Below are 17,561 nucleotides of genomic sequence, written 5' to 3'. Positions count from 1 at the left end.
GAAGAAAAGAGTGATCAGACAAATACGGAGAGGAGGTGAGAAGAACCGGACCAGGTTCTCTGCTTCTTTTTGTTTTTTAAATTGGAAGAGAACTTCCAGAGCGCACGGCTCTTCACGCTCTACTTCTGGAGTCCATTCAATAATTTAACTTCTGCCTCATTTTTGGTTTGTGGAACACAACTTTGCTTTTTAAAAGTTTGACACACCGGTCTGGATTTTTTTTATTTCTAATCAGCATTTCTGCCCATCTGGCTCTTTTGGCAAATGTAGCACTATTTCAATACCTGCCTCTAAACTTCACCCCGGTGTGTGTGTGTGTGCATGTGTTTGTGTCTTTGTGTGTGAGTATCACTTTCTGACTGACCTGAGTGAATAATGGTTGAGTTTACAGGTACTCAGGTGAAACCGTTGTGTTTATAGTTTTATGTTTGATATATTTTGAAGGTGAATTATTATTCATCTCATTTCCTCATTATTTTTTTCTCTCCACAAGGATCCCCTTAAAGGACCTGAAGATGTCACATCGCAAAAACAACTGAGGCAGATTCTTCTTTGCAATAAGGATCCCTCCCCACGCCACAGCAAACACCTGCTGAAAGGACATTGTGGAGACACTTTTTTTTAGATATATTGGAGGAAACTGTTTCCCCTGGTGAAGCTTCTGCCCCTTCTGCCCCTGCCTCCACATCAACCTCAGGATGGCCGGCTGTACCTGCCGCTGCAGACAGGGGGTGCTCAAACTGATCCAGTCCCTGCGGAGATTGGTCTCGGGAACCCTCATAAAAGGTACTGTGACTTTTTACTTTCAGTCCATCACCCCTCACACACACTATACGGTGTGGCCCGATTTGGCGTTATGGCAGGTGTATTCCCTTCGCCAGATGGTTTCTAGTTTTAATGTGTACCTAACAAGATACAGTGTGCTTCTGTGAGAGCACTTTTGTCATTATAACACAATTTTACTGTCAAAAGCCACCAAGTTAAATTCTTTGAAGCACCTTCTCTCAAAGCCTATACTGCAATACTTTCCAATAGATTGCACCAGCATGGCACCATTTAGTCGTTTCATGCAGCTGCAGCAGCCATGTGGTCAAGGTCAAGATTCAACTCCCACATCAACCAAAGAGAAGTCTATTCATCAACAGCCAAGTGTTCTGTCACAGTGGTCCTTGAGCCAAACACTGAGCCCTGCTTTGCAAGTGTAAGTCTGTAAGACTCTCAGCTCTTAATGTCATATTTGCCGCCCTGTCCCCTAAAAAGTACGTTCCGATACAACAGAACTGCAGTGTGTATTACGTTTCAAGGATTGCGAGGATTACGTTTACTTCTGACGCATCATGACTTTCAAATGAATCTGCGGAAGTCCGCCTCGGGAGGAGGTCTGGGTGTTGGATGGGTCAAAAAACACGTGGCTTTCACCCAGGAGACTGATGTTCCAAGTTGGTGATCCACGTCATTTCGTTGCCTAAGTCAGACAAGATTTGTGTAACTGAGTATGGACTGCTAATCGGGATAAACACTTCTTGAGTTTTGGGCACAAGAATAGTATGACACACTGTAACTGGTGCTGCGCTCATTGCAGCGATATTGAACCATCGGGTCAGATGAGCTAGATGGAGTTCGAGCATTTGTGGCTCTTTAACATGGAGGCTAATAATTATCAGACTGTGGGTCAGGTCCCAAGATAAATATGAGGGGTCCCAAGATATTTCTCTGTTACATTTATTAAGACCTATCTCTATTTACTGATTTATTTTGAGTGAAATATTGGATATTTGGGTCTTTTAAAACTGCTTCAAATTAACGAGTCTGAGAAGGAATATTGAGTCTTTGTTTGAACTGCTCACAATGCCGCAACTTCTGTACACGCTAAGGCCATTAAGTGTAATGAGGTCATAACCTTGTTTCATTTGAAGGAAAATAGGTTGGAAACTTCTTATTGAGAAGACCAGCCGATAATGATTACTGCTACAGAAATAGTTATAATATGACGTATAGATAAAATGTAAATTGATAAACATTGGCCTTCTTAGTTGTCCTATTTTGAACTTTTTTGCTATTTATGCTTTTATTTTAAAAAGATTTAATTCCACCTAAAATTTGACCTACCACCAGTTCACCTTTTTGCATCTCCATTCGCTATATTATACACTATAAAATGTGTTGACAAGCAGGTAAATGAGACCCTTTGTTGTGGTTTGGTTTGTTAATAATACACATTTGCTTGCAGCACACTGTCATCAAGGGTGTTACAAAGGATTTTTTCAGTTTGCCTATGGGCTACCTTTTACCTGCAGTGGATGAGTCCCCCTCCTGTATGATCTGGATACACCTTCAAGAGCCAAATAATGAGGTCACGCATGCGTCACCCACACACCCCTTAGAGCAACAGTCGCAATGCACTCTCAACCTCTTGTCGTGTTCATCATCTTTGTGTTAAAAGCCCTCTCCTCGCGACCTCCCACCATCCTCTAGTTGAAAGTTACTTTTCACCTTAATTATTCAACTTTATTTCAGACTCATGAGTCCATATAGCAAAAAAATAAAATAAAATAAAACAAAAACACAAATACAATAACAATATATAAAATACTATACAATACGAGGACACCAAGACACAGGTGTAGTCATTGCAGTTTAAAAAAAAGTCACTTGTTAAAAAACATACAGACATTTGTGCCAATGTTTCCAGAAACAAGAAGTATACCTTGTGTCACTTTAACCTTAACAGCAAAAGAAAAAAAAAGAGCTGAGTCACCAAGTCAGAGTGCAGCTGCAAGTCAGTCACGACTGATAAAACACACAGATCTGCTCTCACTTCCAGAAAAAACAACCAGTGCGATATAAATTTGAGATTAAACCGACACACATATGAACATAAAATAGTTGCGCAGGTGCAGGCGATGCTTCACTTAAACTGTCATTGTGAGCTATGATGCATATTTCATTTGTCTCCTCCAATACAAATGTGGCCTCTAGAAGCCTGTTATCTTATCAGAAGCATTTCAATACGCTCTAAATCGTTGGCAACCGTATCCATTGCCAGGAATTGATTTCACCTTAATAGTTGTTTTTTCCTTTTCAAAACCGGCAAGCTGTTTGTCAAAACACAGCTTCTCACAGCATCCCAGAAATCCATCCAATGTATACTCTGTTTTACCTTCGTACTGACTAAACTCTCACATACTACACTTGCCTTGTTACCTGAGATTTGGTTGTCCAGTCCAATGGACACTGCGAAAATCAACCTCAAAAACAGTATATGCATATTCGTTAAACTAATCATTTGATATTAAGAAAACTAACAAGTACTGCAATGCAAAAAAAAATGTACAACTTTAATGAAACCTGCTGAGAGTGAAACTATGTGATCTAAATTGGTGGCTTTGTCAGTTCTGTGCTATTCTAGAAATAATACAGCCTACTTATGGCCGCATGGGTTGACAATCTAGGTCATACGATGTAGCCACATATCCGTAGTGTCTAAAAACTGAGCGACTGTGGACTCTGCAGCCTTTTATATAACACAGGAATATGTGAACAATTCCAAACCTACTTTTACAATAATGGGCTTATCTTCAATGGCTCGGACTAATTACCAAAGTGAAGTAATAATTAGTGAGGGAACAAAGTTGTAATGTTCACACACTAGCATGTGCCCTGCGTTAACCTTGACAGTATATTTTGCATTGAGGAGTGGCTTTTTGGCTTTGTTTGGGGCGATGTAAGAGCAAGAGACGGAGCTTGAAAGTGACTGTCTTGTGTCAAAAACAATATTAAATCCAGAGCACTAATTAATTAATCTCTGTGCAGGAAATATTAGATTGGGAGTGCAACTAATTTGAGAGCGTGGAGTCAGGGGTTTTTTTTCTCCATAAAACCTCCTCCATTATTTGTGGATGCCGGTTATCTTGCATCCTCAAAAGATGAGCAATAGACAAAATGGAGTGTGAATTCTATTGAACATCTAATCCCCTGACATTGTGCGCTTGCACATGTTTGCTGCTTCTCCTCAAATCTTCTCATGCTTTGCTGATTGTAGCAAAAGGTCCTGACCTTTATGTTACATAAAGCTCGGGTTAGTAATGTTCACTAACGTGCTTTTTTGTTGAAGTTTTCTGTTTTTGTTTAAATACTCATTACATTCGGACAGCAATCAATACATATATTTTTGCAGCTATTCATTGAATATTGAAGTCTCCCTCAAGCTGCTTGTTTGACAGCTGTGAGTACTAAGAATAGTCATGTGTTGTTTACATTCATAGTGATAATTGGAGGGAGGCTCTGCTAGCGTGGAGCTAGTGCCGCTAGAGTGGAGCTAGTGTCGCTAGCGTAGAGCTAGTGTCGCTAGAATGCAGCTAGTGCCGCTAGCGTGGAGCTAGTGTCGCTAGCGTGGAGCTAGTGTCGCTAGCGTAGAGCTAGTGTCGCTAGCGTAGAGCTAGTGTCGCTAGAGTGCAGCTAGTGCCGCTAGCATGGAGCTAGTGTCGCTAGCATGGAGCTAGTGTTGCTAGCGACTTTCATTAGAAAAGAGTTGTCATCACTGGGCTGGGCTTTTTGGTTGGAATATTTTTTCTCAACCTTTCTCAACTTTACCAACCCTAGCTTTAAGGTTGAGATGCATGTGCATCTTAAAGGGCAGCGAAGGGGTTGTGTCTTCTTTTATCTTCATAATAGAATGTCACTGAGTTAATTAGGTGCCTCTAGACAACGTATTAAGTTAGAAATTGTATAAAATGGGAATGATTCTGACATTTCAGCCAACAGTGGGAATTTATTTAATGTATGTTTTTTTTCCTGGTGGTGTGAGAGAACATATGGACAGTTGGTGTATTGTATGTGTGTTTCACAGTGTGAATTATGGAATATCAGCTTCTCATTGTAATATCAGCTGTTATATACACATGTAAAATATGTGGACACACTAACACACACTATTGAACACATGTTCCAGTTATTGAATCAATAACTAAAAATACCAAAATGAAATATTTACATTAGGTATAACATTCTCTAAACATAACACATAACATTCTTTTATTTTTTTAGGTATTTTTCCCCCTCACATATATATTAGTAACTGATACGCATAGAAAAAATTGTATTGTGCATTTTTCAAACAATTGTAATTCCAAGATCTGTCAGTCAATATGCATAATACCTGTTTACAAATTTGTTAGTACGATTTTTGTTTTGGAGCTTTCGTTTACATTTAGAGATTGTACTTTTAATCTGTCCAAAATATACATCATGAGTATATTCTCAACCAAGAGAGCTCCATATATCTCATGCCAGGTTATACATAGCCATTTGAAACAGTGGTGTGCAGTACAAAAATACATAATATTTGGGCATGATAACATAATAGACTATTTTTTTTTTTTTTATTGAAACCTTTTCTTTGCACAGATCACTCAGAAGATCTTCAGAGGACCTGCATGCTATCGTATGCATGGTAGAAGGCATGAAAATATGCACACACATGCATGTTCAGCTTCACACATGCAAGCGTGCTAGGTAGACTGAAAAATGTAAGTCCCTCATCTCCAGCACACACGTATCTCCAGTAGTTTGGTTTGTTATGCACTTTTGCCTGCACACACCGATATAGCTAGTGACACAAAGCGTACAACTGCCTGCTCACCTTTAAAATGTTCCACATACTAATGCATCAGCATGTATATTCATCTGCAGACATTTAAACATTGCAAGCTGGAGGGTCAGAGTTGGGGTTGGGTGGTGATATGCATGGGCCTTAAGCTAAAGCACACTTATTCTTAGGTCTCCAGTGGCGAATGTATTTGAATACTGACCTTTATACTCTTGTTTCACATAGTTCTGCTTTAAAAAGTGGATCTGTTGTCATCCGTAAGACTGCAAAACAATGAGGATTGCCATTGAGTTATATTATATTGAGTTTTCCAAAAAATAAAACAAAACAATGCTGCTTTAATTTGTTTTATAATGACCACGTGTCCATGCATGCAATGCTCCTAGTTTCATGGAGATGTGACTGTTAATGTGTCTGGCTTATAAGTGGACAGGTGTATTTGAATTGTAGATTAGAAAACAGAATAATTAGCATTGGCTGCAATGAATACCCAAGTATTAATATTTAGATATGTGACGTGTCTGACAAAACTAACAAAAAGTGAGAACTCAATACATTAAAATGTAAACGTTGTAGTTAAACCTAGCATAGAGATTCTTGATAATGGATTAAATATTGTTTTAATAGATTAAGTAGATTTAATGAACCTAAAATTGTCTTATGAAGCAGGAACTTTTGTTAATAACACTATGACCAGTGTAGCTTAAGCTGGCCAATCATTGCAACTGACCGTATGACTGTCCTCTACTTGTGCTACTGTTGTACGTAGTTTGAATTTTAGTTAAATGCTAAAAAGTAGTTTAGCATTTAGCATTATCCCATATTTGTCAACCTTGGCCAGAGCAGCCACTGTTCAGGTACAAAGTCTTGGTTTAAAGAATCATGCTGAGACAAAATGGTGATTATTTTAAAGTGAGTTTGCCTTTTACTGTCGTAAAAACTTTCTAGTGTTCACACCATATTAGGTTCAGACTCAGGTCCTATTGGTAAGAGCAGGAGTGTAGTTGAAGACAGAAAACCTTTCATCCGGCCCCATGCTGCACCTGTCTCTTGCTATTACAAGTCACATGTGTCCTCTAAGTGCATAACCTTGCAGCAAGAGTCACATCATGCCCCACTGCGGAGACCGATTCAGAACTGTGGCCCGTGTGGTACCTCGAGCATAGCGCTACAATGACCGTAACATAATGGTAAAATAACCCAGCATTACTCTGCATTTGTGACCCGTTCTCCCCCAAAACTCCATCTCCTCCGTCTCCTCTTCTACTCTTTCATTTTTCTGTGGCTGGAGAAAGCAGGGGATCGGAGCTGACAGTGTGTGTCTCTGCTTTTAATTTTTTACATCACCTCACTACGCACTTTTATGTAACCGTCTTTTTCTAGATTTATTTTTATCTCGTGCCCCCACCGCGTGTTTCATTCTCCACATTAATGCTTTACACCCTCAATGTTTTTTACTATCTGATATATTTTCATAGAATCGCCTTTTAATGGACGAGTAGTTGGTGCAGTCAACAGTATGGGGATAATTGGATCACATTTGGAGTTGTAGTAGGGTACTATAGGTATTGCATACATGCTTAAATATTGTTCTTCACTTTTATATTATTGTATTTTGTCAAGATCAATGAGAGCTTTAACCCAAGCTGCTGATTGTGTCAGGAAATACTGTGCACTGCTGCCACCTGTTGTTCAAAGAGTAATACCACAACAAAACAAAAAAAGGAGGGAACACTGAGCTCTCTGCTGAGTTGTGACTGTCCGTGTGGCTTGAGCTGACCAATTTAAGCAAACAGATACAATCACCATCATATCCTATTACCTAAAGCTATTTACGTTAGTCTATTGGTGACTGTGCTGCCCTTTCCTTTCATCAAAAACACATTTGTCATCTCCGAAAGCACAACCGGTTCTAATATGTTCTATGCAGGTGAAAGAGGAACGTTGAGGTGAAGAGGAGAGCAGTAGAAACAAAATGATTTAATCATGAGAGACCAGAGAACCAGGTATGAAACTGCCAGTTCGTGCCCATATAGAGATTGCAGAGATTCCCTCAAAACGTAGCTTTTCTTACCTCCAAATGTAATTTGTTGATCCTTGAAGAGAAATGATTTGTTACTGCGTCACATATAAAGAGCATTTCCAGTCAGAGAAGGGGAGATCTATCTGAGGACACGGGTGTCTTAAAGTTACCTGACGGATAAGTTAAAAGGCTTTTCATGTTTGCTACGTGTTCTTCAAGAAAATGCAGGAAAATCCTGAAATAAAATAAAATAAGTCCTGCAAAACGTGCATTGATTATTATGGATGTGAATTGGCGTATTAATATACAAAGGATAAAGTGAGTAACACTTGATGAATCTTGATAAAAGATGGTTTGTGTTGTTTTGATCTTTCACCTTTTCAACAGTGCCTCTAACACAGCTGTGACTGGTGAGTCCAGCCTGTTGGTGATGGTGAGCTGACTTGTGCAGATCATGAACCGCTTAAAGGATAATGAGGAGATTATGAGGTCAGCCTGCTGCAGTGCAGTGTCACCGTGCCAGATGATACGGTGCAGAAAGGAAGTTCCAGATGGCAAACATCTGTCATGGGGATCACAGCGGTTTACTTATAGTTTTCTGAATACTTAGTTCTCCATCTGCATGTGTTTGCATGTGTGTGTTGGTGCGTTCAGGGGCCTCCTTTCTATTTACCAAGTGGAGGGGAAAGATTGTTTAAACATGTGCGATGTCGCTCGTGATTTTCATTTTTGCTTCACGGTCTCAATTGAGCGATGCAGATTTTTCCAGGAAGTAAAATAAATGAATATTTTATAGACAAATGCAGAGAAATTGCTGCATGAAATGCATTAGTGTCACATGATCTACAAAGGTGAAGAGGTAACTTTTTATTTGAGTGTGACAGTATTGGAACGGAGGCGAAAGAGCTGTGGGACACCCAGCGTGAGAGGTGTAAATTCATCAGAATTATGCATGACTTTATGTTTAATTAATCAGTGCATGTTAAGTTCTTACCTCAGCTTAACCTGGGCAATCACAGGACATGCCCTCAACAAACAGCAAACAGCGCGCGCACACAGACACAAATTAATTTGACTGTCATGGACCTGCATGCTTAGTTGTGTGCAGTCCTCTGCTATTCAAACAGCGTGGACAAGCACATAGAAGTGATGGGGCAAGTTTCTGAGGCTTACATAACTTTGAGGGAACGAATGTTAGATTTATGAAAGACTACAGAGTTTAGGCTTTTTAAAGTCATGATGTAATACATCGTAGATCTGCCACCGTACTCCTTTCACGTGGATTTGGAACCCTATTTTCAAGAAAAAAAAGAAAGCTCAAACGTCATTGAAAAAATGGCAGTACATGAATTTTTTAAACCAAGAGAGGTTTCCTGAAGCACACACACACACACACACATTCGCAAGAGTGTAGCAAACAAAGCATTTATATTTCTGTTCTGCAGCCTGTGGAATTTTTAAGATGTTCACATTTTCTGTGCTTCACTCTGTGCCTTTCCCATACATGGACCACACATATACCAACGCAAATGCTTTTTAAATGCCTTGTCTTTAGAATGAAATATTGGTCGAGCTGAGAATCACTGCCCCTATATATGTCAAATAATGTATAAAATCCTAAATCGGTCTAAATGAATATCCTGTCTGAGACTATTTTTACTTACTGCTTTTACCACAGTGAATTATGTTGTTTAAGTAGCCTCGGCACTTACAATATAATAAACGTTTACTTCTGCTCCCAAGAAGCCTGTTAGATTTTTAATGCTCAGCACTTGTAGAGAAATAAACATAACTCACTCCCACTGCTTTCCTTCCCCCAATGCACACATTTTCTTAAATTGGAGCTGCGCCATGAATATTAATTGGCAACCATTAAACACACTAATGTTCTTGTTTGTACCGCAGTAAAGAAAATCACTAACTATCTGTTGCCCTCTACATTAGAGTGAGAGAGAGAGAGAGAGAGAGAGAGAGAGAGAGAGTGGGGGGAGAGAGGTTACAGTTACACAAGTAGGCAGTCTTCACAGCTAACACATATCTACATGCTCAATATGGTACGAGCAAGGCGCCAGGAAGCAGAGCACTAATTCAGTGTATTTCTGTGTGTGCATGTGTGCATGTGTGTGTGTGTGTGTGTGTGTGTGTGTGTTGGGAAAATAAAGTAGTGAATAAGAAGATGAGAATATTATAGATCAAATCTAAAGTGCAACGCCTGTGAAGAACAGGGATCTGTCACCTTGAAATGCATGTCCTTCACCAGCTACCATCCACTTGTCAGTAGCGTTATTCTGATTACTGCATCGGTTGCCAGCACACAGCACGAGGGCACGAGGACGCAGGGAGCTAGAAATAGGGGGAAAGGCTGACTGATGAGTAGAATCAGGCACAGAACGGAGGGAGTGGCGCAGGGAGGCAGGAGCAGCTTGAGTGTGCGTGTGTTTGGCAAGAGGAATCAGAAATCCAAGAAATCGGCTCAGAGAAGAGACTCGTCCCTCAGTTACAGATCTGAGAACCAGTGAGAGGAACCAACAGGGGCAAATCCCCTCTAAGATACAGAGCGTTGGAGGCAAATCTGAACGACAGGCTGGCAAAATCTGGAAAGAAATAGAGGACTATTACTCTCTGCGTTGTTTGACCAGGCCGGTCTACACGGTGACACCATGGGTGCAGTGGTGGGCACTTTGACCATGCAAACCAAGCAGAGGAGACCATCCAGAGGTACGTCAACATTAGTCTGAAAGAAAAAGATGGAGAGAAGGCAAAAGAGTAACAGAAAGCTAGAGTAAACTGGGAGAGCGAGCAGAGGGGAAAAAAACATGCAGAAAGGAAGCCTTCGGATTATAATGTAGACCAATTGTAATTCACAATGTGTTCCGTGTTATTTTCTACGTGTTGCACACTCAGACGTTTAACATAAACAATGACATGTACATGGCTGCCATATTTCTGTTGAGTGACTATGAATTATCGAAGAGGGAAGTCAGTAAACAGCAATAAATAGACCCGCGAATGCATTTAACCAGATGTTACTTACCACATGACTATACATGTAAAATACATTAACTCATAGAATTGGTGCTTTTGTTTTTATACACAGAAATATGGAAAGACAGAAAATAAGAATATCTATTTTTCTAAATGAAATGTTTGAAATATTCACTCATGGAAGTGGCAGCGGAATTGTGAGGGATAAAGCGATAATAGGTGAGAGCCATAACACCGTGGTCATGACGGCGAGATTACAGCACGCCATGAAGTATGGGATGTCCTTGGAAAAACAACTAGGGAGCAGAATCACTGCCACTGACTCTGCGACTGTGGTCGGTGCGGACGACCGTCGAACGTGTGGGCGAGTGAAAGAGAGAGGGGGAGAGGGTTCAGGCGAGAGCATGTGAATTAAGAGGCAGCTCACATATCATACATCTCCCTGGCCTTATGCTTGAGATCATCGTTGTCATGGAGACTGGGTTGTAGGGGTGTAAGAGGAGAGCGATGCTCATCCAGGATGAATGAGGAATTCATAGCAGCGTGAAACCAGAGATAAAATAGATGAACCGGCAAACGAAGCGTTTACTCTCTGACAGTAGACGTACAGAACCCCACGAGACAAAGGTGGTGTTTGGTTTTACACTGATGAGATGGAATCATTCGTCCTTGTGCCGATAAAAGCCTTAGAACAAAATACGGGGGGGGGGGGGGGAATGCACAGAGGTCACCCAGTTATTTTCAAAGCTCCATTTAAGTTTGTCTTGCATTGCCAGCTGTGCAGAGGTATATGGAATGTGGTGAGACAAGATAATACTTTATTGATCCCCAGGTGGGAAAATAGGTATCTCAGTAGCACAATAAACAGGTATAAGTCAAAGCGATATACAAATATAAATAAGTCTGAGTCAGACAGCTAAGTATATACATCACGATATTGCAGACCACAGAGCATGCAGTAAATGTGCCTGTGTGCAAAAGCAGCTCCAATCGTTTTTCAAAAACACAAGACAGTCATATGCCTGTCTAATTCTTGGCTGGGTGCAGTAACTTCCGGGAGCTTTCGTCACCGTGAGGTTGCAAGGCAACAAGCACGGACTCCAGGAAGTTGCGGGATTAAACAAACAAGATAAAAAAACACCTGTTAATCAGTGAGTTTTAGAGGCGCTAGTATGGGTGGACTCTGTTACCTTTCAACCGAGCCAGGCTGTTTCCAGTGTTTATGCTAAGCTAAGCTAACCAGCTGCTGGCTGGAGCATTATATTTTCCTGCACCGACGTGAGAAGAAAGCAAACAAGCGTAGCGTATTGTTTTATCTAGTGGGGGAAACGTGCTACTTTCTGGTGAAACAGTTGGGCTTTGTTGATGCTCAGGCCCTCACAATGCACACCGGTAAAGCCCACTGAATCCCACCTGTTGTATACAGCAACACTTGGACCACCTGATCAACCAGTCACTCATATTGTTTGTGTGTGAAAGCGCTACTGGCCTGAAGCTGCTGCAGCAGTTGGCATCAACAGTACGACAGTTTGTCTTTAAAATCACAATCTGACACGCATCTATATTCGTCTCCATCACGCCATCATGTAACACGTCCCTCCCAGTATATGTGCAGAGCAGCTGTCGCGCAATATACAGCAAGACCCCTGCCTTGCATACAAGCATCAATGCTGGTAATGTTGGCCCTGAGTCTGCAGCATTTCATGTTCCTTATTTATAACTAAATCTGGAGAGGTTTATATTATTATCATGGGAGATGATACAGGTGTGTATTGTGATCAGTCTTTCATAAAATCCCATTTGTCTTTTTTCTTTATCTCTTCCGTAACATATTGTGTGATCTTGTTCTGCCATATGGTCTCTCTCTCCCTTTTTCATCACACTCTGCCCCCCCCCAATCAACACCTCTGCCTGTTTCCTTCTCTCACCCTCATGTCGTGTCATCTGTTTCTGATCACACTGTCGCCCGGCAGAAAGAACACAAGTGCAGCAGAGCAACACCTTTGTTGTTTTGTTGTCGTGGGATGAGAGGCTTTTACTCACAGGCAAGATAAATGCACAGTGTTTTTCACACTATTTTTAATCAACTGATCCATTGTAGGCACCACGCCACTGTTCACGTTCGTCCTTTCCTGCTATCCCCATGACAACAAGAGCCAGGGAGATCGCAACAGGAGCTGAGAGGAAGATGGAGAAAAGATTGAGGGAAAGCAACACATAACCACATGCTGTATGTTCAGCTGATGACTGCCAGTAAATAGTCCACACCGGTTCAGCATTCACAAAAACCTTGAGGACAAAGGGCTCAAATGGGGCCGATCTATGTAAAGGAGCGATAAATCTATCTCAGAATATTATTTCTAAGTTAGCTATTAGAGCTGCTTCATAACCTACATATAATTGTATGCCTTGTTCGAGCTCAATAAACACACTGATAGTTGAAACGTTTTTGCAAAGATTGAAACTGAAATCTAATAACAAACAGGATCAAATTAAAAACACATGCAGCTAATTAGACATGCAGTTGAATCATCGTGGAATTGCTTAAAAAGCAGATGACCAACAGGGTGTTTGATATCAAATTTGAATTAAGATCGCCTCTGGCCGGGGATGCATGACACTAGATACAGTTTCAGCGTTGAGGATTAATCTTGACACTGCTGCCGGGTGGGTTGAAATGAATGAGTCATCGCCGCCATCCAAAAAGCAGACATACTGTATTCATCTTACTCTCCTTTTCTAAAGGCTGGATGAGCCAACTGATGCTGCAGCGACGAGGCTTGTTTGTGGATGCATCAGTGTGAGCGAGCCGTTAGTTTGGTCAGCTCTCATTGTGGGATTTGGCGAGATTTAATGGGCCTTTAATAAGTAAACAATTCAAAAGAGGATATAGCATTTAATATCACTCGGTCTCCATGCAGGCGAAACATATTGCTTACATCACAGGGACCAGTTGGGATATAAAAGTAACCAATTCCAGAGAGCACCTTGTGTAAATATGCTGCCAGTGAATGCAATAAAGACTTCCAGAGAGAACTTCATGTGGCGGTTTTGTCTCGGATGTTTGCTCATGTTTGAGAACTCATTGGTGTGTGGACTGGGTCCACAGCCGGATGCCGGGATGTTAGTATTGCCCTGTGGCTGGAGACAGTCGTAGTGACAAACACTTGCCCTCAGCAGAACCACAACTCTTCACATCATTAACCACCGTCCATCTCCACAGCACCCGATATACTGAGCACCATGTTGCCATTAATAACGTCCCTCACATTGTTGATATCTTTCGCTGACTGCGCTGTCTCCTTCCTGTGTATTACAGTTTTTTTGGGAGGAGCATTATGTTTAACAGGGATTGTAAGTCTTGTGACATGATTCTGAGTAATTAACACATTTCTTTCCATCTTTTGCTTTTTTTGTTTTTTCCTGTAGACAATCTAGACGATGAGCTGGAGATGACGACGGTGTGTCACAGGCCAGAGGGTCTTGACCAATTGGAAGCCCAAACTAATTTCAGCAAACAGGAGCTGCAGATCCTCTACCGTGGATTCAAGAATGTAACCACACACTTTCTCATTTTATTATTAGATTACTTATATATTACAGATACTTAAAACTGTAAAGATAATAAAATATCGATTTTTCGTTTACCCCTAATGGTATCTAGCTATGCAAATTGTTTCTGTTTGAGCAAGACTAAGAGTATACAGCCATGCTTTGCTTAATGAGGCAGTATAGGCAAAGCAGTGCGGTTAGTTAAATGCTAAAGTTAGCATGTTAACATTCTCGAGGTGAACATTTAGCAGGTATAGGGTCATGTTTACCATCTTAGTTTAGTGTATTAGCATGCTAACATTTGCTAGTTAGCACAAAACACAAAGAGCAGCTGAGGCTGAGTGAATGTTGAGTTTTTGCTGGAATTTGGTCATAAACCAATTTGGACAAATTAAAATGTTGACCTGCTGGTGGTGATGGATGAAACATGTGCAACGAATAATCCATCCAGTAATGGTGGTGGACAGACAGATTGACACTCATGCACAGAGCAATAAGCTAATGCTAGCATGGCCAAAATGTCAGCAGCCGTGTTACTTTCCAGAGAACTATTTACTTTCTGCTGTAGGTTAAAGAAAACTTTAACTCTAGGCCTCCTAAACAAAGTCTTCATTTTGTCAGTTGTATTATGAAACCCAGGTGGAACCCAAAGGGTCTGAAAAGTGAAGCCAATGCGGAAATGGCTTAAACTTGCAATATTTTTAATTGGCAGGGAGCAGGGAGCGACTCCTCTGGTTGCAAACAGAAGTCCTAGAAGTCTATGAGAAAACGACTCTACTTCTCACTCGATTTATTACCTCAGTAAATATTGTAGTCTCAATAGCTAGTTTCAAGTCTTCTTCAATGCAGCATGATGTTCATTTAGTCAATTATGATACCCATTTAGATTAAAATAGATCATCTACATCTTAGAACTTTAACCCTTTCACTGTGTGTTTTCAGTCCATGAAAGTTGTTTGTAACATTTTGGTCACCTAAAAATGTTCAGCTTTCACTGAGACTACGTCCAATTCTTCTTTTGCGGTCTATGTATGAAACAAATGTTAGCATGCTAATAATGCTGACTATGGGGACATATAGGATTAGGGTCACAAGACTGCACAGTTCTGGTGAGTTCTTCCAATAAACAGGATGTCATTGAGTAGAGTATTCTAATCATAATTGATATTTTCTTTCCACAGGAATGTCCAAGTGGTGTTGTAAACGAGGAGACATTTAAACACATCTACGCACAGTTCTTCCCTCATGGAGGTAACGTGCAACGCTTTTGAATCTCTTCAATTGCTCTGTGAAACGTTTTGAGAACCGGAGACCTTACACATTTATTGTGTTGTGTTGCAGATGCAAGCATGTACGCACATTATCTTTTCAATGCATTTGACACTACGAACAATGGCTCCATTAAGTTTAAGGTCAGTCATCCTGCTTGGTCATTGCATCTTGTGTTAAATATGACGCATTTCTTTACTTCCATGTCAGAACCTTAAGTGTTTACTTCTGTCCCCTCGCTGTCAGGACTTCGTAATGGGTTTGTCTATACTGCTGCGAGGGACACTGCGGGAAAAGCTTGAGTGGACGTTTCACCTTTATGACATTAACAAAGACGGCTACATAAACAGAGAGGTGGGACCGTGTTGCACTATGTGAACAGTGTTTTTGTGTTTCATCTTAAAGTCTATGTCGCATCACAATGTGAATCTTCTCTTTTTTCTCAGGAAATGACTGAGATTGTGAGGGCCATTTATGACATGATGGGCAAGTACACCTACCCCGCACTAAAAGGGGACGTCCCGCAGCAGCACGTGGACACCTTTTTCCAGGTTAATTTCTAAAATATAAGATTAAAAGTCTAAAGTCAATATTTTTGTTAACAGTGACAGGTGATTTCAAACCCCTTTTCTGTGCTTTGAGGAAAAACAATGTGACTCTTAATGTCTCTAAATGTAATGTCTCAAATACCTCTCTCCTGTTTTATGGAGACACTTTGCATATACCTGTACTACAAGTTTTTGATGAAGCCTATAAAGTTTTATATCATTAGCCATCCCAGTCCCTGCCATCCATAAAGCAACTTTATGTATTTTTTAAACTTCTAAAATCTTCATATAGTGCTCTATAGTGTGAACAGTTTTCTACAGTTTCTTTACGCAAAGTTCGTTGCAACAGGAGCTCACAATGAACAGGTTTCCGTGACATAATGATCAAATATTTGCTTCTATTTCATTCTGATTCACATTATATTTTTCTACAGAAAATGGATAAAAACAAAGATGGAGTGGTGACTTTAGAGGAGTTTATTATTGCCTGCCAGGAGGTATGTATTGCCCTTGATCTGAGTTGCTTGTAATGTAATAATAATAAAATATATGTGTATGAAGTGTAGATTTAATAAATAAAGTGCATGAATGTACCGACAGTTACTTAGAGATGTTCCTTTCTGTATGTAGATTCACGACATGTTCAGAATAGTACTCATTAATACATGAATGTGCATTGTTTCATTGTGTTGCATGTCTATGAGGCCATACACATGCAGAGAACTAGACTTAAACATTACAAAGAATATAGAAGCATCCAAACGTCAGCATGGAAACATGATGTCTCCTTTAATGTGCAAAGAACCATGATGTTATATGTGGATGCTGCTTTCTTCATGAGGCCTATACAGCCTATACATTACTATATACAGGGGTTTTCAGTTCAATGCTGGTGAATTGCATCATTCTGCTCTGATTACTTTTGTTCTCCCTCCGCAGGACGAGACCATGATGAGATCCATGCAGCTGTTTGAGAACGTGATATAGGACAAGAGGAGACGACGGAGACAAAGACACGGAAGAAATGAGAGGGCTTGGTGTGAGTGAGTGTGTGTGGATACATGCATGTGCAATACATCCAGTCTCTCCTCCTCTCCCCATCCAGCTGTGGTCGGGATACAGTCAGATTCCCCCACAATGACAATGAAAGAAGGGGCTGGGCTGGACTGCTTTCAGCCTTTTCTGCAGAGTGACTGATGACCAGAGTGACTGGTGACGGACTTGGACGTAAGACTCCTGTCTTAAAGATTAAGATGCTCCTACATTTGCAAGGCTGCTCCCGACCAGCAAAGAGCCATCGTTCAACTAGCAGAAGTCTTGTTTTTTCTTTTTCTTTTTCTTCTCACCAAAAGACATTCCTTTTTCTCGCAAAATTTAACTGCATGCTTTTGCAAGAGGTTTTGTTTCATCTCCAAACATTTGTCAGGTGTGTTATGGGAATCTGGCCATAAGGACTTTTGTATTTATCTCAAGCATCACTGTTGCAGTGACCCCTTTACTTTTGTGTTGACTTTTGCTGTCACCTGCCTGCTAAGTCTGTCTGAAGCTTGTTGTTAAGAGTCTGTCTAAAACGTAC

The 17,561-nt window shown here is 40.6% G+C and overlaps 1 protein-coding gene across 2 annotated transcripts; it reads left to right on the top strand.

Annotated features, from left to right (window-relative positions):
- Positions 1–698: 698 nt before the first annotated feature.
- kcnip1b (Kv channel interacting protein 1 b) lies at positions 699–16,983 on the top strand (the record flags this gene model as incomplete). Of its 2 annotated transcripts, none has more annotated exons than XM_079172351.1 (8): positions 699–786; positions 14,046–14,170; positions 15,350–15,419; positions 15,510–15,580; positions 15,684–15,791; positions 15,884–15,988; positions 16,420–16,482; positions 16,925–16,983. In XM_079172351.1, 8 exons carry the CDS (start codon positions 699–701, stop codon positions 16,970–16,972), a joined length of 678 nt encoding a protein of 225 aa, XP_079028477.1. In that variant the 3' UTR covers positions 16,973–16,983. The 2 variants fall into 2 exon arrangements, with proteins under 2 accessions (XP_079028477.1, XP_079028478.1); XM_079172352.1 differs by lacking the exon at positions 699–786 and adding an exon at positions 10,277–10,349.
- Between the last annotated feature and the right edge of the window lie 578 nt (positions 16,984–17,561).

The sequence above is a fragment of the Pholis gunnellus genome, assembly GCF_910591455.1.
Source record: "Pholis gunnellus genome assembly, chromosome: 13".
In the NCBI taxonomy this organism is placed as follows: Eukaryota; Metazoa; Chordata; class Actinopteri; order Perciformes; family Pholidae; genus Pholis; species Pholis gunnellus.
Note: the sequence above shows the minus strand (reverse complement) of the source record. Positions and strands in the feature narration are given on the sequence as shown.